This window comes from Colletotrichum fructicola, assembly GCF_000319635.2.
Source record: "Colletotrichum fructicola Nara gc5 chromosome Unknown KSG_Nara_v1_contig04, whole genome shotgun sequence".
NCBI classification, from domain to species: Eukaryota; Fungi; Ascomycota; class Sordariomycetes; order Glomerellales; family Glomerellaceae; genus Colletotrichum; species Colletotrichum fructicola.
The window spans coordinates 3427373-3449560 of record NW_027094054.1 but is presented as its reverse complement, the minus strand read 5'-3'; the positions used below and the strand labels follow the sequence as shown (position 1 = coordinate 3449560).

General features: G+C 55.3%; 7 protein-coding genes across 7 annotated transcripts; 4 read left to right on the top strand and 3 right to left on the bottom strand.

The window, feature by feature from the left end:
* Window positions 1-1388: 1388 nt before the first annotated feature.
* On the top strand, window positions 1389-3338 carry CGGC5_v007755 (5-aminolevulinate synthase; the record flags this gene model as incomplete). Its single annotated transcript, XM_032026620.1, has 2 exons — window positions 1389-1761; window positions 1813-3338. The coding sequence occupies 2 exons, from the start codon at window positions 1389-1391 to the stop codon at window positions 3336-3338; spliced, it is 1899 nt and encodes a 632-aa protein (XP_031876955.1).
* Window positions 3339-4072: 734 nt separating this feature from the next.
* Window positions 4073-6316, top strand: CGGC5_v007754 (uncharacterized protein; the record flags this gene model as incomplete). Its single annotated transcript, XM_032026619.1, has 5 exons — window positions 4073-4188; window positions 4244-4957; window positions 5012-5242; window positions 5294-5577; window positions 5631-6316. The coding sequence occupies 5 exons, from the start codon at window positions 4073-4075 to the stop codon at window positions 6314-6316; spliced, it is 2031 nt and encodes a 676-aa protein (XP_031876945.1).
* Window positions 6317-7124: 808 nt separating this feature from the next.
* Window positions 7125-8898, top strand: thi4 (putative thiamine biosynthetic bifunctional enzyme; the record flags this gene model as incomplete). Its single annotated transcript, XM_032026618.1, has 4 exons — window positions 7125-7410; window positions 7494-7629; window positions 7683-8070; window positions 8131-8898. 4 exons carry the CDS (start codon window positions 7125-7127, stop codon window positions 8896-8898), a joined length of 1578 nt encoding a protein of 525 aa, XP_031876926.1.
* Window positions 8899-9019: 121 nt separating this feature from the next.
* Window positions 9020-9723, bottom strand: isoc2 (Isochorismatase domain-containing protein 2; the record flags this gene model as incomplete). Its single annotated transcript, XM_032026617.1, has 2 exons — window positions 9020-9590; window positions 9680-9723. The coding sequence occupies 2 exons, from the start codon at window positions 9721-9723 to the stop codon at window positions 9020-9022; spliced, it is 615 nt and encodes a 204-aa protein (XP_031876931.1).
* Window positions 9724-10542: 819 nt separating this feature from the next.
* Window positions 10543-12470, bottom strand: CGGC5_v007751 (uncharacterized protein; the record flags this gene model as incomplete). The annotated part of the gene is made up of 2 exons (XM_032026616.1): window positions 10543-12218; window positions 12275-12470. 2 exons carry the CDS (start codon window positions 12468-12470, stop codon window positions 10543-10545), a joined length of 1872 nt encoding a protein of 623 aa, XP_031876930.1.
* A 2300-nt stretch (window positions 12471-14770) lies between these two features.
* CGGC5_v007750 (Isoamyl acetate-hydrolyzing esterase 1-like protein) lies at window positions 14771-15685 on the bottom strand (the record flags this gene model as incomplete). Its single annotated transcript, XM_032026615.1, has 3 exons — window positions 14771-15456; window positions 15520-15616; window positions 15680-15685. 3 exons carry the CDS (start codon window positions 15683-15685, stop codon window positions 14771-14773), a joined length of 789 nt encoding a protein of 262 aa, XP_031876948.1.
* Window positions 15686-16546: 861 nt separating this feature from the next.
* UTP10 (U3 small nucleolar RNA-associated protein 10) lies at window positions 16547-22052 on the top strand (the record flags this gene model as incomplete). The annotated part of the gene is made up of 3 exons (XM_032026614.1): window positions 16547-16923; window positions 16973-21098; window positions 21150-22052. The coding sequence occupies 3 exons, from the start codon at window positions 16547-16549 to the stop codon at window positions 22050-22052; spliced, it is 5406 nt and encodes a 1801-aa protein (XP_031876927.1).
* Window positions 22053-22188: the final 136 nt, after the last annotated feature.

The following is a 22188-nucleotide window of genomic DNA, read 5'->3' as shown; positions in this document are numbered from 1 at the left end:
AAGTTAGTCCCTGAGAGTTGTTTTGCACCATACATTACACGTGACTAATGAGGCTTTGCGTGGTGCGTCGTTTGTAAAGTTGATATGCTGCGAGCGTGGGCTTTTGGGGAAGATTCGAAAAGACATATGACCTCGGCGGGCATTGGGGCATGGAGGGGCAACGGGAATGTTTTCGGGGAATGCAGCGTCACAGTGACTCCTCTAGGCCCCATCACGAAAATTACACGTTGGTGCCGGGCCGGAGGTTGGTCATTTTGAGGTATTCTGGACGGAGTATATAGGCCAGCTCGGGAAGCGCCGTAACCGGCGTCTTTCGTACGATGGTTGGGGTCCACCCAAGGTTGATTTCAGGAGGCTCGAAAATGAGCAAAGTGGATGTTTTGAACATTTGTGATAGGATAATTCTCAAATTTTAAGTCGCACACGGCGAAGGAGCAGACACCGGGGAGGGGGCAAGAAGAAAAAAAAAAAAACAAGGTACATGGTGAGCAAGAAAAACGTGCAGGTAAAAGTGATCTGAGGTCTGGTCCCTTTGGACAGGGGTTGGCTGGGGGCTCGGTACCGTCCAACGAGATGGCGGGCAGTTCCCCAGAAATTGGCTTTAGATAAATTTTGATTGGCTCAGTGGCGGGATTTTCTGGACCCTGCAGAAGCCGAGACACCGAAAATCGAATGCGTGCAAGTGTTAGGCTGGGCAACTCGCCCATGGATGTCCCCCGTGCAGCGGCACTAGCAGCGCTCTGCAGGCTGCAGCCCAGCCCACTAAAAGAGCACCTAGGATGATGGCAACCCACATTCGGAGCGTCCCTCAGTGGCCGCAGAGGCCGGTGGCTGCCACGGCTGCCCCGCCGTCGTTGGCCCCAGACGTGTGCAACACAACTGGACGCCAGTCAGCCAGTCAGCTCGTCCGAGGGCCAGCGTCAGCGTCCTCCCGTCCAATGTGCGTGTCCGCTGTCCTAAGGTAGCCTGTCCTCGGGTTCGTGGTGCGGTACCTACGGCACCGTACCTTACCTCCTGAGGTGGGCGGTACCTTATCCTGCGCCCACCGCCGCCTTTTTGTGTCATGGCGACTCTTCACCGGACGCACTAATAAAGGACGGTCCGAGAATCTGGTCTCTTTTATTCCTCGCTTCTCCTCATCCGCCAATTTCGCACTTCTCCTCCTTTCCTACCAAATCCCGTCTTTGTCGATCAAAGTCGCCCCTTCAACTTTTCGCCAATTGACTGGTGTTCGGCTGCGCGCTGACACTCTTCTCTGGCAACTCTGACCCCGTTCGCCAACGACGCACTTGGTCGCCATACCGAAACAACCGTACCAAAATCTACTCCGTACCGCTATCCTCGACCGACGTTACACGAAGTTCCTCTTCAACTTGTCAATCGTCACTATGGAGGCTGCTCTGCGTCAATCTAAGGCCATGTGCCCCTTCTTGAAGAAGGCCTCGCCCGCTAAGCTTCGCGCGCTGTCTACCTCGGCTCGTCCCCATGCCGTCCAGGCCCCTCAGACGGCCCTCGCCGTTTCCCCTTGCGGCGGCACCATGTCCAAGTTGCAGCTCCTTGCCCACCGCTGCCCCGTCATGGGCAAGGCTCTGACTGTTCAGTCGGCTCAGTATGGCCATGCTGCCAAGGCTGCGAACTCGTCTGTCGCCGGCATTCGCGCTTTGAGCACCAACTCAAAGTCCGGTCGTGCCAGCATCCATACCAGCCGCAGCAACGACGCCCGCGCCGTGGACACTCCTTTCGCTAACGGACATGACAAGAGTATGTAATATGTTTCCAAAACCCAATAGCATTCGGGCTAATATGTTCCAGCCCGGCTTCCCCCGAACATGGCTGCTCGCCACAACTCTGCGAACAACGTTGGCATGGGCAATTCGGATGCCTCGAAGGCCAAGTTTAATTACGAGGCCTATTACACGTCCGAACTGGAGAAAAAGCATAAGGACAAGTCGTACCGCTACTTCAACAACATCAACCGTCTGGCCAAGGAATTCCCTCGTGCCCATATGGCCGACAAGGAGGAGCGTGTGACTGTGTGGTGCGCCAATGACTATCTTGGAATGGGTCGTAACCCCCACGTCTTGAAATCGATGCACGAGACCTTGGACGAGTATGGCGCCGGTGCTGGCGGCACGAGGAACATTTCGGGGCACAACAAGCATGCCGTCGAGCTTGAGGGCACCATCGCGAAATTGCACGCAAAGGACGCAGCTCTCGTCTTCAGCTCATGCTATGTTGCCAACGACGCCACTTTGGCCACCCTGGGCAGCAAGATGCCTGATTGTGTCATTCTGTCCGACAGCTTAAACCATGCCTCCATGATCCAAGGTATCCGTCATTCCGGAACCAAGAAGATCGTCTTCAAGCACAACGATGTGGCGGACCTCGAGGCGAAGTTGGCTTCTCTCCCCTTGCATGTTCCCAAGATCATTGCATTCGAGTCGGTATACAGCATGTGCGGCTCGATCGGCCCCATTGAGGCCATTTGCGACTTGGCGGACAAGTACGGCGCCATCACATTCCTCGACGAAGTGCACGCTGTCGGCATGTACGGACCTAATGGTGCAGGTGTCGCGGAGCACCTTGACTTTGAAGCACACCAGCAAGGACGCCCCAAGGGCAGTATCATGGATCGCATCGACATTATCACCGGCACTCTTGGCAAGGCTTATGGATGCGTTGGTGGATACATTGCCGGCAGCGCCAAGCTCGTCGACATGATCCGCTCCCTCGCCCCTGGATTCATCTTCACCACCTCCCTTCCCCCTGCGACAATGGCTGGCGCAAAGACCGCCATTGAGTACCAGATGGATTATGACGGTGACCGTCGTCTCCAGCAGCTTCACACCCGCGCGGTGAAGGAAGCCCTCGGCGACCGCGATATTCCCGTCATCCCCAACCCATCCCATATCATCCCGATCTTGGTTGGCAACGCCGAGCTTGCCAAGCAGGCATCGGACATGTTGCTCCAGGACTACCAGATTTACGTGCAGTCCATCAACTACCCTACCGTTCCGGTCGGGCAGGAGAGACTGCGTGTGACGCCCACTCCGGGCCACAAGAAGGACTATCGCGACCAGCTTGTGCAAGCCATTGATGAGATCTGGACCAAGCTTGGCATTAAGCGCACCTCTGCTTGGGCTGCGGAGGGTGGCTTCATCGGTGTTGGGGAGGCCAATGCGGCCCCCGAGCAGCCCCTGTGGACCGACAGCCAGCTTGGCATCGAGCAAGCTGCGAAGGAGATTAAGGCTGCGGGCAACATCAACAGCGGCTTTGTCGAGGCCCTGTTGGAGCGTGAGGCCAAGACGGCTGGTCAGGCCGTGAGCTCTACTATCTAATTCCGTTCTCTGATTGGGATTTTGCCCAATGCGTTCAACGTTGATATCTACGGGGAGCTCAGCGGACCTTGACCACGTTCTTTGGAGCGATCAACGAGTTTTTGATATTTTACCACGCCCCGTGACTGATTTTCTCTTTCGATTTGAGATTCTTGTCTACCAGCTACTGGTGACTAATCTCAGTGTTGGTCGCAACACCAATAGTTTACATCCAATATATGAAATGTCACATATTGACATCGTTCATCAAATCAACTCTCAATGCGCTTCAGTGACATGCCCGTCCACGTATCCGTATCGATAGACTTCATCCGAAAGCGAGTTGCATCACAGCCCACTGACCCAAGCCACGATGAACCCGGCCACGGCAATTGTTGAAATCCGTTCAGCTGAGAGTACGTACCGTGCTGAGTGTGCCGGGCTAGGAAACGGACTTTGGAGATTGCTTAGTCATCGTAGGTCTTCTCTCCGCCGGAGTGCTCGCAACTCCGTCTCCAGCGGAGAGACGGAGCAAAATCGTAAGGACAAGGCACTCGGAATCCACCCCATTGGCCAGAGCTGCCCAGCCATGACTTACACGATTTCAGGAGAGCCGTAACGAAGGCTCAACCTAATGAAGGCTTACGACGCGAGTGTGTCCCTGTAAAGGAGCAGTGTCGTATCTAGTTTGCCTGCTTTCCTTTCCCATCTCACCTAACTCAAGACTGGCTACCTTTGAAGTTGCGAATATCATCATGGAGATGCAAATGGACGCTGAATCAAAGACCAAGGGACCTCGAGCCTGCACTACATGTGCTAAGGCCAAATCGCGGTGTATACCAGGACCGGACGGGAGTAACAAGTGCGAAAGGTGAGTCTTCCGAACGTGGTTCCATCTCCGGGACGGCTTTTGACATTCTCATCAGGTGCCATCGGCTTAGGAAGCCCTGCGGTTCCCAGACCCCTGCGCCCCCTAGAGCGAAGAAGGACCCTAAACCAACCAAGGTTGCGGAACTGGAGAAGAGACTCAACGAGTTAACCACGCAGTTGGGCACTACTCAGGGCGGGACTCCCGCAGTATCCGCCGGAGCCATCACTGCAGGAGAGAACGGGAACGGGAACGGAAGCGGGAGCGGGAGTGGGGGCGGAGGTATCGATACCAACGCTAGTCCTCTGCCCATCACCAACAGCAGCAAGCCGGTATCTGCCCGGATTCCCATCAACTGCGACCACCTTTTCCCGCCAGAAGACGCACCGGCAGATGGTGGCTCTGACACTTCACCGGCTCCGAGCGCCTCGACTCTCGATGAACACCACTCCGGGAGCAGTCACGGCCAGCCGGAGCGGGTTGAGCCTCCTTGGCCGCTTAACAACGAGTTGAACATCATGCTGCAGACTTTCCGAGATGACTTTCAGCCTTTGTATCCGTTCGTCATCGTACCGCCTCATATGAGCCCGGCGCAGCTTGCGGCCGAGAGGCCGTACCTGTGGAAGGGCATCATGATGACTGCATCCCACCTTGACGCTACTCGGCAGGTGACTCTTGGCAACGAGCTACTTGGAGATATTGTACAGGCAGCGTTCACAAAGCCGAAGAAGAGTTTGGATGTTCTCCAGGGTTTGCAGCTGCTTGTTTCTTGGTACGAAGGAGACATTGATACTTCGGTGGACGACGACGGCTGACTTGGCTCCAGGTATCATTACAACATCAACAGCTTCCAGCTGACGAATCTGCTTTTCCTCGCGAGGTCCATGTGTATAAGCTTGGGGTTCAAGGACAATCCCATCTCGGTCAAGGAGAAAAACACCCAAATTTGCATCGACGTAAAAGATACCGATGCCCCTGCAGTCATGACGAAGGAGCAGATGTCAACTCGGTTGGAGCTAATGAGGGCTTTTGCCGGTTGCTACTACCTCAACACGCTGTAAGTAGCATTCTGCCAATGAGACCCGCTGCGATGCTGATTATGAGAAAGGGTCTTCACGACAAACAAGCGCCCGGACGCCTTCATGAACACTACATATCTCGAGTCTTGCTGTAGGCAAATTCAAGATAATGTGGAATACCCCAGCGATGAGCTTCTTGTACAGCTCTTCAAGATCCAACAGCTGGCTCAAACCATCTCCATGACACTGGGAGTGGGAGCGGAGAGCACGAGCTTCCAGTCGCTCCAGTTGCCCCTCACCATGGTGGTCCAGTCTTTCCAGCAGCAGCTTGACATCTTCAAGACCTCGATTCCAGACCACTTGAAGGGAAATGGTAGGAATTCCGGCTTGCATATCATTTGAAGCATCTTCTCACAAGTTTTTTAGCTGGTCTCCTCACGCACGTTAGCATTGCGGAAATCCTCCTCTACGAAATTGGCATTCCGGAAGGCGAAGGTTCGGCGCGCTACATATCTCTCACGGAGAGCCTGGAGCTTCTGTGGGGATGCTGCAACGCAGTCAAGACGTTCCTGGAGCGACGCTTCCATAGGGAAAACAATATCTCAATCATCCAACCGCGCTTCACGTGCCTCAGCTCCTCCGACTTCCTCTACGTCTTCATCGTCTCCCTGAAGCTCATGACGTTGGAAGTGCCGGGCTGGGATATCGCCTTCGTCCAAAAACACATTGACTTAGCTAGCGTTGTTGAGGGCCAAGTAGCGCATTTGGATATTTTCACCGCGCGGAGGGCCAGGCGGCCAAGTGCGGCGGTCGCAGCAGCTACAACTCCGGTCGGCGCGGCCGAGATCCCCGGTCCAAAGATTGTCGACCCTTTCTTGCGTCTGACCGAGATGCTGCGGTACTTCCAAGAGCTCGTTAAGGGGGAGGTGTGCAAGCTCAAGACCCAGCCTGCCATCCAGGAACCCATCCAGTTGCCGGCCAACCTGTCTGATGGCACTCAGGCCATGATCAGGGATCTGGATGCGACGTTCTGGAATGGAATGCTCGGGGAAGATCCTGGAACCTGGGATGTCGGGAATATGTTCTCTTCTATGGACTGGACTGCGACTTGAGAAGGCTGTACAATTACGCATGCAGCAGGGGCGGGAGCAGGATACACGCCTGATCCTGGAATATCGACCATCTCTCGGACGACTACAAAGACAGCAGAACCCCATATGAGTGGGTGAACTCCGGACTAAGTGACGAAACTAATGATGGAATGAGTGTACGAATGCACAACACTATCCTTGTGGAAACTACTCCTAGTTATTGTTTTAAGGAGGCGCAAAAACAGGCAATGTATAATAAGACCCCTCGGATAGGATTGGGAAAATTAGACTGTGACACTTGAACTTTAACCTTTGAAAAACATGGCAAGGGCATTTGATTCAGAACTCTCGAAGCCGGTGCACCAATCCGGCGGCCGGGCCGATAATTCGCACTCGGCCGGAGGCTGAATCGGAGGGGCCTCAACGACCGTCCGGGTCGCAATGTATTTTTGACTACAACATGAAAAAGTTTCCAGAAGGGCCACAGACTCGATTTCAGGCCAACTGTAGTGTTGCTTATGAGGCATCTCAAGTTAATGGGACTTTGACTGAAAAGAGACTGCAACAATATTTGTCGCTAGTTGCCGAAGCTCCATCAATCACGGCTGCCCAGTAGCCAAAATTCCGCAAAACTCAGAAAGTTGATGTCATCCACTCTGCAGCAAGCCACATCCCGCGCCTCGGAGTCACTCTTGGCCGATTATATCCGCATTTACACGAGCGCGAAAAAAACGGCGGACCGTTGATTCAGTTACACGCACAGCCGGCTGTTTTTCTCTTCTCAACACTTACATCCTTTCCTTTCAGGTTGAAGAAAAATACCGCAACCATGCCCAAGCCGCAGGTAGACTACGCCCTCTACCTCGTCACCGACTCCACCCCCGCCATCCTCGGCGACCGCGACCTGGGCTCCGTCGTCGCGGCCGCCGTGAAGGGCGGCGTCACCTGCGTGCAGTACCGGAACAAGACCAAGGACACTGGTGACCTGGTCGCCGAGGCCAAGAAGCTGCACGAAGTCACCCGCGCGCATGGCGTGCCTCTGCTCATCAACGATCGGGTTGACGTCGCCCTGGCGGTGGGCTGCGAAGGCGTGCATATTGGGCAGGATGACATGGGTGAGCTACGCAACCCCTTCTACTCATGTTATGATATGTTGAATGAGAATGTGCATGAGACTGTGAGACTAATATGTGAGCAGACCTGACCACTGCGAGAAAACTCCTGGGCCCGGATGTTATCATCGGCGTGACAGCGAGCACTATCGATGAAGCACTCAAAGCGTGCGACGGCGGCGCGGACTACCTGGGCATTGGAACCGTCTTTGCAACATCAACGTAAAATGTCCCCTCCTTCGTATCCTATCTCGCCTGAGACTCACACCGAATAGTAAAGAAAACACAAAACACATCATCGGCACCGCAGGCCTGCGTGATATCCTCGCCGCAATCGACTCCGCAGGTCACTTCCCCGCCGTCAAGACGGTCTGCATCGGCGGCATCAAGTCGACCAACATCCAGCGCGTACTTTACCAGTCCGCAACCCCCGCGGGCCCGGCCATCGATGGTGTTGCCGTCGTGAGCGCCATCGTCGCGGCCGAAGACCCGGAAGCGGAGTCGCGGAGGTTGCTCGAGCTCGTGAGGTCCAGTCCCTCGTACCAACAGGTTGTCAAGACGGGCACAGGCGTGAGCGATGTGAAGCAGCTTGTCGAGCTTGTTCCTGAGGTCGTCAAGGCTGTTGCGCAGGCGTCACCTCTTTCGCATAACATGACAAACCTGGTGAGTAGTCTTCCCCCTCCACAATGCTGCGTGTTGATGTCGGCTGACAAGAGAGGCAAGGTGGTCCAAAACTTCGCGGCAAACGTGGCCCTCGCCGTCGGCGCCTCTCCCATCATGGCCAACTACGGCGAGGAAGCCCCTGACCTGGCTCGCCTAGGCGGCGCGCTGGTGATCAACATGGGCACCGTCACCCCCGATGGTTTGGCAAACTACATCAAGGCCCTGGCTGCGTACAACGCGGCCAAGAGACCCGTGGTCTTTGACCCCGTTGGCGCCGGCGCAACAGCCATCCGGAGGTCGGCCGTCAAGACCATCCTCTCCGGCGGGTACCTGGACCTCATCAAAGGAAACGAGGGCGAGATCGCGACAGTGTACGGACAGTCTCTGGAGCAGCAAAAGGGCGTCGATTCCTCCTCGACGCTCTCCCACGAACAAAAGGCCAAGCTCGTCAAGGATCTGGCTTCGAGGGAAAGGAACGTGGTATTGATGACGGGCAAGACCGACTACGTCTCGGATGGCGTGCGGACGTTTGCGGTCGAGAACGGGCATGAGCTGCTCGGACAGATTACCGGTACCGGCTGCGTGTTGGGCACGACCATTTCCGCGATGCTGGCGGCCAAGTCTGACGACAAGCTTCTTGCCGTGGTTGCTGGGCTGTTGCACTTCGAGATCGCGGCCGAGCACGCTGCCGTCAGGGGCGATGTGCAAGGCCCTGGCACTTTTGTGCCGGCTTTCATTGACGAGCTTGCGAGGATACGGAACCAAACCGTCGGGGGTGACTTGAAATGGTTGTCAGGGGCAAAGGTCGAGGCCGTCGAGGTCCAATGAGCCAAATATGAAGTTGAACCATAAAAGTGCAATACAAGAAACGCAAACTCATTTATAGACATTCTAGATAACAACTGTGTCCATATAACTTCGTGCGTCTGTGTCTCGTAAACTTCGTCTCTTAGATCTTGGGCACCAGAGCTTGCAGAGCCTCCTTCGTATCTTTGCCCGTCTCCTTGACGAGCCCCACGATGCCCTTGAACTCGGGCACCGCGGCATCGCCCATGAGCTCATACATGATGCTCTCGCTTGTCGTTACCGTGACGCCCTCGTGCCTCAACCTCGCCAGGGCGATGGGCACCTCCTCACGGTTGCAGCTGCTCACGCCGTCCGCGAGCACGTATGGCTTGTGCCCCGCCGCCAGGAGGTCCAGCGCGGTCTGCGTGACGCAAATGTGTGACTCGATTCCGACGATGATGACCTGCGCCGGCTCCGCGCTGTCGAACTGCCGGCTGATCTCGGGCACCCACATGCTGAACTTGGTCTTGTCCACGGGGGCCCGGATGAGGTCCGACTCCCGGAGGAGGGACGCGAGTTCTGGTACGGTATCGCCGAGGCGTGCGCGGTTTTGCGTCGTTGTGTAGACGGGGATCTTGAGGGTCTCGGTGGCGCGGAGGAGCTTGCTCGTTGTCTTGACTACCTTCTCGAACTCGAAAATGGCATTGCGGAACTTGTCTTGGAGGTCGCAGACACTGTCTCAGGGCAACTGGATTAGCAAAACAGATATTGCACAGCGCTGGCCCTGAGTTCTGGCACATAGAATTGCGAAAGGGTGACGCACAAAATGACCGGCCTTTGGAGGCGCCTCGGCGTGGGATCGGACATTGTCGCAGTCGTCAGGAAGCGGGGTCGCAAGGTGAGTTGTTGTGGTCGAGGGCGGCGCAATTGGGAAAATATTGAGAGTGTGCGGAGAATTCGCGCTGTTGTCATGTCCCAGGCGAGGTAATATTGAACCTGATGTGACTCTGGATCAGTCGATGAACCGGTCTCGGCTCCGACGACCTTGGTGGTTACCCAGCCCACATGTCGAGGAGGACCGCGGGGCAACGGATCGTGGGGAGGGTGGGGTAAATGGCGGCGGTACCTAGTGTACCTCACGCTTACCTTCAACGGCCCCGGTCTGAGTGACCGATGCTAGGATACCCGATACATCGCTTTGCACTCTCGCGCCCACCACAAGATTTGTACCTCTACGTTGTAAGTAGTAGCGGTGGTAATTTCCTTTGATCTGGTTGGAAGACCACTGCGCCGTTGCAGAGCGGAACATTGTACAATATCCGCACTGATGACATACGCCTACATACAACATCTGCGGATGAAGCTATCAAGGGCACTTCTGCAGGCGCCACTGATGTGCTGTCGATCATTGCACTTTGTCACGCTGCCTGCCTATGTTCACGTCGACGATTTTGTATTTTATTTCCGCTGTGTCATCTCCTCTAGCCCTTGTGCTACATGGAATTCACATTGGACCTGGTACACTGTCATGGCTACCAGTCGGCCCATCTCGCGCGATATGAAGCATCCCGCCTCTGCGTGTTGGAGGGGGCAATTCCGTCAAGCAAATAAAAAGAAGATTAATGCGCTTGCCTTTCAGGCCATCTCCGTATCAATTGCCGCCGGGGCCTTTGCTTCTCCTTCCGCCTACTCAGCAGTGGCCGTAGGCTTCACCTTGGAGGCTGGGTTCATCCACGAAAAGGCAGATGCTCCTCCAATCGGGTTCGCCGACCGCGGCAGCGGCGGCGCCGCGTTTTTGGCTTCACGTTGAGCCTTCAATTCTACCGTGCTGCTAACCGTTCGCTTCGGCTCCCAACGAATCGTTCCCGCGGGGGTACTCTCCGAAACAGTACTCGCCTGGCTTTTCCGTCGATGTTCGCCGCTGGTTCTGGGGGCGGGCGCCGGCTCATAGGCAGCTCCGGTTCGGGCAGATGACGACGACCCCGATTTCAGGGGCTTCAGTACCTTCATATTCCGACTACCGCGCCCGGCTGGCTGATAACCACTCAGCGGTCCGTTGGCGTCCCGCTGTCCGTTCTCAGAGCCGTTTGCCGACGTGCCTTGCCGCCATGATCCCCAGATGCCGCTGGCAGACTCGCGTCGATTGCCGTCTGTGCTAGCAGAGCCGTTCTGCGTTCCCACGGTCTCCTTAGCCCCGGACTCAGACCCACTGGCAGCGTCTTTACCGAGTCTCTCACTCTCCCCGCCACTTTCAGACAGGTTGCTTGCTCCAATCGACTTGTTGGGTACAGAGTGATTTTCCATAGGGGAGATGAGTCCAAGAGAATCTCCGTCGTCCTGCTGCATGCTAGACACGCTGTTCTCCATTCCTTCATGTGTCGAAGCTGCACGAGACCGTGGCTCCCCAGGAACGAATTGCGCTGCGTTGGCATTGAGTCGAGGCTTCTCCGGAACAAAGTTCATCGTGCTGATGTACTTGAACACAGACTCATCTTCCGGGCGCACAAAAGGAACTGAGAGCTTCTCGCGCTCACTCCCGTATAGACACATGCGGTTCTGAGACAAGAGTATATCGGCTTGATGTGCTCTCAGGGTGTCGCTGCCAATGAAGATTTGAACACCTCGTTTCGGATCCGCTCCTTCAGCCTGCTCCATGCCCAAGACCTCGAAGGTTGTCAGAATGCTAGGAATCTGATGGCCGGGACTCGATGACCGGCTACTTCTCTCCGAGACGGTGGCTTCGACCAAATATACGGGTAGCCGTATCTTGAACGTTCCGTCCACATCGCGTTGAACTTCTTCCAGGAGGTCGAGTTCCCTAACGATCGAGTAGTCTAGCACAGACTTTTGCGACCCGGTACATAGGTCGGCGTAAAGTATCGTGTTGTGTGCAAATTGAGTCGTAAGCCAGCACCGGATGATGGTGGGAACTGAGCCGAGGATAAACAAGCCTGGGGGAGGCTCAGGCATTTCTAGGGGAGAGTCGTCTTCGTGGCTGCTGACCATGAAGTTGGTATCCAGACCCAGGCTGCTTGCGCGACCAGAAGCGACCGAGTGGAAAGAGTGTACGGAATGGCCTGCCGAGCTGTGCCGGCCGTCCGACTTGTGGGAGAGGGAGCGCTCCATCATCATCCCGCTGCTTGGGCGGGGAGGACCGAATTCCCCAGAATGACGATTGCTCTGGCTGGCCCAGTCGGCCCCACGCAAGGCACTCTCATCGAAGCGAACACTGTTAGCTCGGGATGCAGCGCCTCTTCGTGCAGGTTCCTCCTCGGCAGGTCCAAGATGCAGGGAGCTCAGCAGGTGCTGGCCCTGCTCGTCAAAGTCGTCGAACATGTCGTTGGGGGATATATGGGTCGGGCCTAGTAGATTAGAGTCAGCAAATGAACATTCCCACTGGACCAGTACGTAGACCAACCTTGCTGAGGTGTTCCAGCTAAGACGCCAGGAAACGGATGCTGCTGCCAAACTGATTTGAGGCTGGCATCTTGGTCCTGGCGTCGCTCAAGTCGTGCAAGTCTCTCGCCCTGATTATTTTGAACCAGTTGGATTTGCTTCAAATCCATCTGGATGTTGAAGAGGTCGTCTCGGGTGATTGGGAACCGATGATCCATGCCCGGAAATGGTTCCAGCTATTTCAAGTTGTGCAGTCTAGATCAGGCAGTCCAGATACACGGGGTATATGAGGGCAGGAATAGGAGCGAGGGACAACGAGCGAGCGTGATGGGATCAAGTTGTGGCAGAAAGACGCGTGAATGAGGGTATCGGCACAACAGGGAGAAATGAGATCATCCGGATGGGAGAATGCCCATGGACTGACTGCGCAGGAGGTACAGGCGATTCTCGAATGAAGGGCTCGAGGGAAGACGGTGGGCTCTTCCGACCTCGATCCCTACAGTATCAGTTCACGAGGTCCTCCTCCCCCACCACATCGCACAGCGAGACCAGAGGTCGTCAACGGCGGCGGCAGCAGGCGCGTCAGCGAGTCCTTGTCGAATTGATTTCAGCGTCTGTCCACAATCCAGTCGGTCTGGGCGACTGCGGCAGCTAGAGCGCGATGGCGGCAGTATTGCGAGGTTGCACAACGATCACCGGCGACGGACTTGCCCGTTAGGTGGGCAGCTTTAGGCAGGTTTGCGTGTGAGCGTCGGCAAGATTTCGACACGAGTCGCTACTGAAAAGGACAGAAGTTTGCGAGACCCGACGTGCGTTCGCGAGTGCGAAATCGGGAGGAGAGAAACAAGTTGTAGTAGAAGGCGCGCTGAACAAGGCGTAGTCGTCACAAGGAGGCCCAGAAGGGTGGGATTGCTAAGGATCGAGCGGCGGTCGTGGATTCTTCGGGAGAGATGCTGTTGCAGAGGACGAGTTTTGTCCAACTGAGGTCGAAGGGAACAGTATTCGAGGTTACGTATGGGAGTATTCGTGTCTGGTACTCGGGGGTTTGCTTTGGAAAGAAGCGGAGAGAAAAGGGCGTGAAGGAGATGGGCAGACAAACAATGAAGTCTGGTGGGAGGTTAGTTGATCTGGGAGTCGGGACTGGATTAGTGAAGTGGACAGGACGAGTCGGGCCAGGACAGAGGACAGGAACCAAGCACCACAAGGTAAGGTAAGTAGGTAGGTGGTGAGGTGAAGGGCAGGCGGCGGGAGTGGATGGACAGGCCAGTCGGCGTATTGAGGTAACGTCGAAGTACCACTGTATCGAATGGAGTCGAAGTGCATGCACAATTCAGGTTGCTCTGGAGCCAGCGGCATCTCTCCACAGTGTTGTGTGGCTGGGAATTATCGAAGCGACACGGGTAAACTAGTACTATGCACTGGCAGCACGGCGTTAGAGCCGGGCACCAGCGGTACTTGAGGGATACCTTGGCGGGGCAGCATGTCTGGTGCGGTGTAGCCTTCCCCCCGTCATGTCAATTGCAGTGGAGGAACACCCGTGGAGCTGCGAGGCCAAGTCGTCAGGTCCAGTCAGTTGCCCTCCACCAGCTGGAACTTGCACCTCAGGTTCCATTGTAACCTACCTAGGTACCTTACCTGAACAAACGGGCGAGCCTGTCCGGGCAGGAGCCACCAGTGATTTGCCGCGCTGGGAGGTGTGACGCTGTAGGAGGGGCTGATTGGGGCGGGGGGTTCGTGTTCTGCGCAGGGCAGGGGACGTGCTGAAGACTCCAGAGTGTCTGCCTGCCCGTGCTGCTGCGTGCTGGATGGAAAGTGGAAGCATCATTTCGCAACAGCACAGCAAACTTGACTTTCACTACGCTGCACCTCAGACAGACAAACTCTAAAGCCGCCGATGCTGAGATGCCAATGCCTCCCATCCTGCACACGCCCTTCTTACCTTCCTTCTCTTGCCTTACCTTTCAAATCAAGGTACTTACCTACCCAGGCACATAACTATGGCAAAAGGTAAGCAATCCCCCTCGATCGCTACACTTCTTCCAACCCCGTCCATCAAGTCGCAAGGTGTTGGTGGATATTCAAGACGGCGGTGCAAGCTCAACCCCCGCTGTGAATGACGACGAGACTCATGCCTTCTCGCTCATCTGCCAGCCCCCGAAATCTAAGCCTGATGTCCATCAATGATGCTTGAATATCGTCCACACTCGCTCACCAATGTGTTGCACAATGCTATGCTGCGGCACAGATGCGTCGATTTTGTTGCCACCGGGCCGCTTGGCAACACAAGATCACGATACATAGCATTCATCATCACCAGCCAAGTTGTCACTCGTTCGTTTTCATGTACATCGCCGTCTAAAATAGATTCGATTTCAAGGAAGGGTCTAGGACTGTTTAGTCTTCCATGTCCGCCCTCCGATTTGAAATTACCATGCAGAACACACGGTTAGAGTCTCCCGCACTGGCCCCCAACGACCCGGCCACTGCTTTCCTTCATTCCAAGTGTTCGTGTTGCTGTTCAAGCTGGGGGGTTGACGTCTCGCCAGTCCGGGTGAACGTAGTCCGTACGGTCATCCTCGGGCAGGCCTTGGTACTCCTGACCGATGTGAGGAACCACTATCTTATAAAAGACCTTGTAGCCCTCTCCGCTCATATGCAGCCCGTCCGGCAGGAGTGCCGCCAGACCGCCCCGCTTACCGAGCTCCGGAGTACCAAGCAAAGGCCCTCCGTCCTTGACAAGGCCGGGGGTCTTGCGGCCGGCGTAGTCGTGGAGCGCCGCCCACAGGTCGATCAGCGTCACACCAGGCACCTCGGCCGCAACGTCTCGGGCCGCCTGCGTGTACTCCGCGCTGATCTTTGCGGTCCTCGTGGGCTTCGGGTGGCCCCAGGGCAGATCGAGCTCGGTAATGCGAATCTCGTCGATCGGCGGCGGGGTGACGAGAAGAATCTTGGGCTTGTGAGCCGTAATGTTGGGGTGTGTCACAATCTTCAGCAAGTTCTGCTTGTACTCCGCCAGAGGCACACCCTGAGTTGTCGTTTCCATTGGCTGGACGGCGTCGTTCGCACCGAGTAGCACCAGAAGATACTTGAGCTGCGGTCCAGACTCCGAAGGCGGGGCAATAATGTCAGGCAGGTACTTCAATGCGTTGGCTGTGTTCCATCCTGAAAAGCCGCGGTTGACGACATCGAACCGACGCATCACATCTAACGAGACGCACTACAGTGAGCTCTGGCCCCGGCGCTACGATTCCAAAGAGAGTGACTTACGGCACTGAAGCGAGGCCTGGAAAGAGAAACCGTCGGAAACATGAGCACATCCCTGGAAAAGGGAGTCGCCGAAGAGCACAATTTGGGGGTATGGTTTCTGGTTGGTTAGCATATTTCAGTTTCGGTCTCTCTAACCAAAGAGACTGGGCTGTTGACTTACAGCCATTCTTGAATCCGGGTTGTGGCGTGGCCAAAAAGTCGGGCAAAAGCTTGAGGGAGTGAGTGTTTATGTAGCTCTACGTTCTGTTTGAAAAGCAAGACAAGGTTGCTGAACCAAGCGGACGGATTGAACACTTAACCGTGTCTTTGGCTCGGTCTTATATGTCCCTTGCTCCAAGCATCCACGATCAACGGAGCCACTTGTACGGCAGGTCACCCGCATAGCCGAAGGCACGATACAGCTAGGTCGTTTGTTTCCTGGGGGTTGCGGTTATCGGCCTATCAATCGCACGAAATGGCCGCTCTAGTCGCACCGAAACAGCAAAACAGCACTGCAGCAAACAACAACAATACAAACAGTCTTGTCACCAGACGTAGTCGCATGCACTCGCCCTTCAACAGGCGTGTAAAATCGACCGAGGAACGAACGCATTTGAGTTGGAACATTTTGGTGTTTCGTGACGAAGCAGCCGCTCAAAATCATATGCTATCTCAGATATCGTAGTTCGGATCATCGGATGCAAACCAAGATGGGCAACTCTTGCACAAAAGTGTCGGACCTCAGCAACGTGCTGAGCTACAGCTCCAAGCTTCAACAAGAGATGGAAAAATGCAGGTATGGGAATGGATGGTGGGCATGGTCGGCCCCACGCTTCTGCATTACGAGCTTATCGATTGGCCGTCTGTCTTATCACCGCAAAATAGTCGGTGAAACTAATATCCGTCCAAAAAAAAAATCCATCGCGAACGCTCAGGTACAGGCTCTCAGGGAAAAAAAAAAAAAAAGTCCCAGTCGCAGTCCCGGTTCTTTCGAACTCCCCGCCGTTGTTAATTGAATCACCGCGGCACGCCGCAACTTCTGTGAGATATGGCGTCCTCTCTCGCTGCGCAATTGGCGCAGATTGCCGCCAACTCGAAGGCCTCCTTGGACGTCAAGGCGCAAAAAGCTGCCCACTCCAAGTCTCTGATCTTCGAGCCAAGAGTTGCGGCGACGCAAAGTTACCACACGCTTTACACGATATGTTTAGAAGGCTTCGAGGAGCTGTGTGAACTCGACGGCCGATTCAAGCCTTTCGCCCTCACGCTATTCAGCGAGCAAAGCCAGAGCGAAGACCGAACGCAGATGACAGCAGCTGAAAATGAGGAGTTGGATAAGAAAGTAGAGTCTTTCCTGCGCCTTGTTGGCAGCAGGCTGCGCCTGATGCCTGCGATCAGAGCCCTGGAGTGGTTGGTGAGAAGACTCCGGTATGTTGGACTATATCTTGCCGCGTAAACTCGTCTAATCAAAAGGCAGAATCCACGAATACAACACCCGATCCCTCATCACGACCTTCCTTCCGTACCACTCGATCCCCGCTTTCGTTACCGTACTCTCGATTTTGCCCTCTCAGATCCCGCAAGAATATCGATTCTTGAGCCCGTACATTAAGTCTCTGACTTGTCCTCCCCGATCCGTTCTGGTCCACGAGTCGATTCACAAGTTTGCCTTCCTCGAGACCCTCTCCGAATACACGCTCGAGGCTTGCAGGAATCTGCAACAATACCCGACTTTGGTGTCTTTCTGGGGTAGTATCATGACTGAGGCAGTCAATGGTATGCTTGAGAATATGCGATCCGGCCGCCAGGCGATTCAAAGCGAGAACAACCAGACCTTTTTGACACGCGTGGGCCGTATCTTCGGTGAGGCTCTGCTCATGAAGAAGGTGCCCAACATGCAAATCGCCTCTTACATGGCCGTCACGGTTGTTGCAGCCAAGGGGACCTTTGAAGACGCGGCTCTGTCAGCATTCATGGAGCAGATTGTGCAGGGTTGGACGACCGAGACTGTGCGGCCCGGACTAGTGACTTTGTGCATCCTTGCGCAATACCGATCTGCTAAGCAGTTGTCCGCCAAGGTCACCAAGGCTCTCCTGAAAGTACAGAACCTGGGCGAAATTCTGGTGGAGTTGGGCCAGGAAAGACGAGTTGACAAGATGACCAACGGTCTTTGCATTGCCTTCATCGAGAGGCTGTGCAAGAAGGGCGATGCTCGTGGTCTCCCGATTATCCGCGTTATCCTGATGAGCCAGATTCTGAAGCACAAACAGGTCGCTGTCATTTTCAAGTCCCTGGTCTTGGCTGCCCACCGATTGGACGACGAGGTGGACAAGAACGGCGAAATCCGTAAGGAGCTTGGCTCGACCCTTATTGACCTTTCCCGCTTCTCGGGCGAAACGAGCGAGATCATTCAAACCGTTCTTGAAGAGGTCGATTTCGACGTGGAGGAGTTGGAGATGAAGCTGGATGTCTCAATCAGGCAGAAGAAGGCACTTCCCGAAACCCAGGACGATGTCGATATGAACGGCACCAACGCCCTTGCCCCAACGAAGGAGGACTTGCACCAGACTATCCGGGAGCTCGCTGTTCAGAAGCGCACCCTCCCGTCTTGCCTCTCTACCAGCCCGGGAGAGGTTTACGACGAATTCAGCCAGCTCTTCCTCCGTGTCGTCTCGCAGCAATCCGAGGATCCGACTCTTCTTGCCAACTTTGACGAGTTGCCCTCCCTTAGCCGCCAAACCGCCGTCAGCGACCACACCTACATCACATTCTTCGTTCGCATTTGGTCCGGCCCATACCCAACGCTCGCTCGTGCTGCTGCCGTGGACGCCGTCAAGAAACGTCTTAGTGATGGGGATGGAAATGATCTCGACTTCCAAGCCCTCATCCCTTACTGCCTCATCGCTCTGGTCGATTCCTCCAAGAAGGTCCGCCGGGCTGCTGCGGAGCTGCTGATTCAGCTTGGCCAGATCTTCCCTCCTCAGTCGAAGGCGGCAAAGAAGTCTGTCTGGGGCGGAAAGAATGTCTATGAAGACAGCGCCAAGCTGCACTGGATGGACGCTGATGCAGTCTCCCGCCTGCTCCACGGTGTTATTCTTCCGTCGATCGAGGAATGCATCATGCACGAAGACTATATCCGCGCCATCTTGCATTCTTCTCTCGACAGCAGTGCCAAGTCAGAGAGCGGCGAGGGCAAGAAGATTCTCACTCAAGCAAACAGAATTGCTATTCTTTCCTTCCTTGCCAGCCACATCGTTGCGACGCCTCTTCTCCGGGTCAAATCCAACCTTCTCTCTATCCTGAACCGGATTAAGGGAGTGTCATCCACCTCAAGGACCAAGGTACTTCTGCCTGCATTCAAATGGTGGGCAGCGTTGTCAGCAGAGGAGACTGTTCGTCTTTGCGACGCTGAGGAGGTCGACCAATCCTTGCTCCACACCAGATTCGCCGAGATTGTTGTTCCAAACGACAGCGACGGACTCGAATGCCTTCTTTCTACTATGAAGAACCCCGAGTCTGCGAAGCGTCCTGAGCTTGTCAGGTCTATCTCGGCACGCATACGTGCCATTTGGAACTCCATGAAGGCCGACACTAAGTTCGATGTTGCACAGACGATGTTGGAGCTCTCCCAGGCTCGGCAAGCATCTCAGGACGATGAGGATATCATTGCCGACGAGGCTGCCGATTTCCTCAGAAATGTTGACCTCACCACAGAGATTCTGTCTTCTTTCCTCGAGTCAATCCAGACTGGTACGAAGCTCATTACTGAGCCGCCACCAAACAAGAGGCGCAGGACGAGCTCCTCTGAGGCCAACCGTGGAACAAGTGCTCAAGCCAGCGCTGAATTGAGCGCAACCCTGAGATCAGTGACTTTTGTTCTTCAACTCGTCGAGGGTTCCAACCCGGCTTCTCACCCAGAGCTCCTTGATAGCCTTTTTGGCACTCTATCCGAGTTGCAGCACTTCCGAACCGTGATCGGATCTGAGCTGGGATACCTGCAGAACCTGGTTCTTACTAGCTTGATTGCTATGGTACCTGCCTACAGAGAGAATAAGAGCTTGAAGATCGACAGCTCAGGTGGCCATGGTGACCTGCTCGTCAACTGCATCCAGAAGTCCTCTAGCCCTATTGTGCAGAACTCTGCCCTTCTGCTGATCGCCAGCTTGGCAACGGCCGCCCCTGATTTGGTTCTTCATAGCGTGATGCCCATTTTCACTTTCATGGGTGCCTCTGTCCTGCGCCAGAACGATGACTATTCTGCTCACGTGGTCAACCAGACCATCAGAGAGGTTGTTCCGCCGCTCATGACGTCGCTGAAGAAGGGCAAGCGCAACCCAGTTGCTGGTGCCACCGAGCTTTTGGCAAGCTTTGTTACTGCGTACGAACACATCCCGGCTCACCGCAAGCAAGGTTTGTTCATCGCTCTTGTCAACACTCTTGGCCCTGATGAGTTCCTGTACGCCCTGCTGGCTATGCTGGTCGATAGGTACGGCCCCAGCGATAGCCTCATGGCGTTTGCTTCTGAGCTGCTCGGTGTCTACAGCGCGGAGGTACAGCTTCAGACTCTGGCGAAGCTCTTGGACTTGATCAGCGACATCTTCAAGCCTAAGCCGGGCTTGTCAGCCACTCTGCTTGGCGTCGGCGAAGACATGTCCGAGAAGAAGCCCGAGACCACGGCCCTCCAACAGCTGACTGTATTCCCTGCTCTGCTGTCTAGCAGAAAGCTGCGGAAAGAAGTTGGTATTCTCACAGAGAAGGACGACATGGATGCCTCCAAGATTCGAGAGCTCTATGCAATCCTTCTGCGAGACGTCCTTGCTCTTGCCGAGACTGTCAAGCAGCAGAAGCCTCTTCACGAGTGCTGCGGCAATGCCCTTGCCAACCTTCTCAACCTTCTGTCCATCGGCGAGTTTATCAAGTCAGTGGAAACTCTCTTGGATCGCACAGAGATCGATCTCAGACGCAAGGTTCTTCGTGCCCTCGAGGTCCGCGTGGACCAGGAGAATGTCGCGAATGTCACATCCAGAGCCGCCCTCCTCGCCTTCCTCCCACAGCTCACTGCTGCCATCCGCGATACGGACGACATCAAGTACAAGCACACGGCCGTGGCCTGCGTCGACAAGATTGCAGAGAAGTATGGAAAGAAGGACGTCGAGGCCGTGGCTGCGGCAGCCCAGACTATTGCTGGAGTCCACTGCCTCGGTCAGCCGGATATTCGCCTCCGTGTCATGTCTTTGCTCTGCCTTGCTTCTCTTGTTGACGTTCTCCAAGACGGCATCCTGCCCGTACTGTCTCTCGCTGTCCCCCAAGCAATTCTTTACATCCAGCAAAGCGTGGAGCTGGACGAGCCGGCGACCGAGTTGCACAACGCCAGCTACTCTTTTATCACAGCCCTGGCCCAACACCTGCCATACATGATTTCTGGCAAGTACCTGGACAACATCCTGCTTGCCTCCAACAAGTCTGCCGAAGCCGATGTGGATGATGAGGCCGATGACGAACGTCTGAACTGCCTGAGGTTCCTTGCGAGAAAGGTTGATGCCAAGGTCATGCTCGCCAGCTTAGAGAAGAACTGGATCCCTGCCACTGAAGCTGGTTACAATGTAAGTTATCATGTAATGGCACCAAGTACGACCAGACTAACAATCTTGCAGGCAACCGATGAATGGGTGGATATCTTCAGTGTCATCGTGGAGAGTCACACCAAGTCCGTCGTCACTAAGAATGTCACCACTCTGTCTACCATTCTCCTGAGCGCCTTGGATCTACGGAGACGCGAGCAGGCAACGGGCAAGCTCACCAGCGCAACTTCCCAACGCGTGGCCAACATCGAGGCGTCCATCAACGACGTGGCGCTATCCATCATTTACAAGCTCAACGACGCTGCTTTCCGGCCCATCTTCGCCCAGATGGTTGAGTGGTCTACACAACTGCCCAAGCAAGACATCACTGGACGGGTGCTCCGCCGCTTCAGCGTTTACGGCTTCTTCTTGCGCTTCTTCGAGAGCTTGAAATCGATCGTCACCAGTTACGCGACCTACATTGTGGACGATGCCGTCGAAATCGTCAAGTCCTGCGACCTCACTGTGCCCGAACAAAAGGGGCTTTGGCAGAGAGTGCTCTCCACTATGGCGAGATGCTTTGAGCATGACCAGGACGACTTCTGGCAGGCCCCTGCACACTTCGGCAAGGTTGCGCCGGTCCTGGTCGACCAGTTCCTCCACGCTTCCTCCGTGGACTTGACCGCCGAGCTTATACCCGCGATCGTGGAGTTGGCTGCCGCTGCGGACTCTCAGGACCACCAGAAGGAGCTCAACAGCTCCATTCTCCGTCACCTCCGTTCGGAACAGGCTGCAGTACGTCTGGCGGCTGTCAAGTGCCAGCAAGAACTCGTTGTCAAGCTTGGAGAAGAGTTGCTGCCAGCCCTACCTGAGATGCTGCCGTACATCAGTGAGCTCCAGGACGATGACGATGAGGTCGTTGAACGGGAGACGCACCGGTGGATTCACAAGATCGAAGGTGTCCTTGGCGAGAGTCTGGACTCCATGCTGCAATAAACTAGACCCGTTGAGGGTGGAGAGGCTAGAAGATACTGAGCGGCATTTCGGACGGAAAAAAGCGGGCGTCTGCCGTGTAATGGTGAGAATTTTGAGAGTCATGGGGGCGTCATACCTTGGACACAAAGAGTGGGTC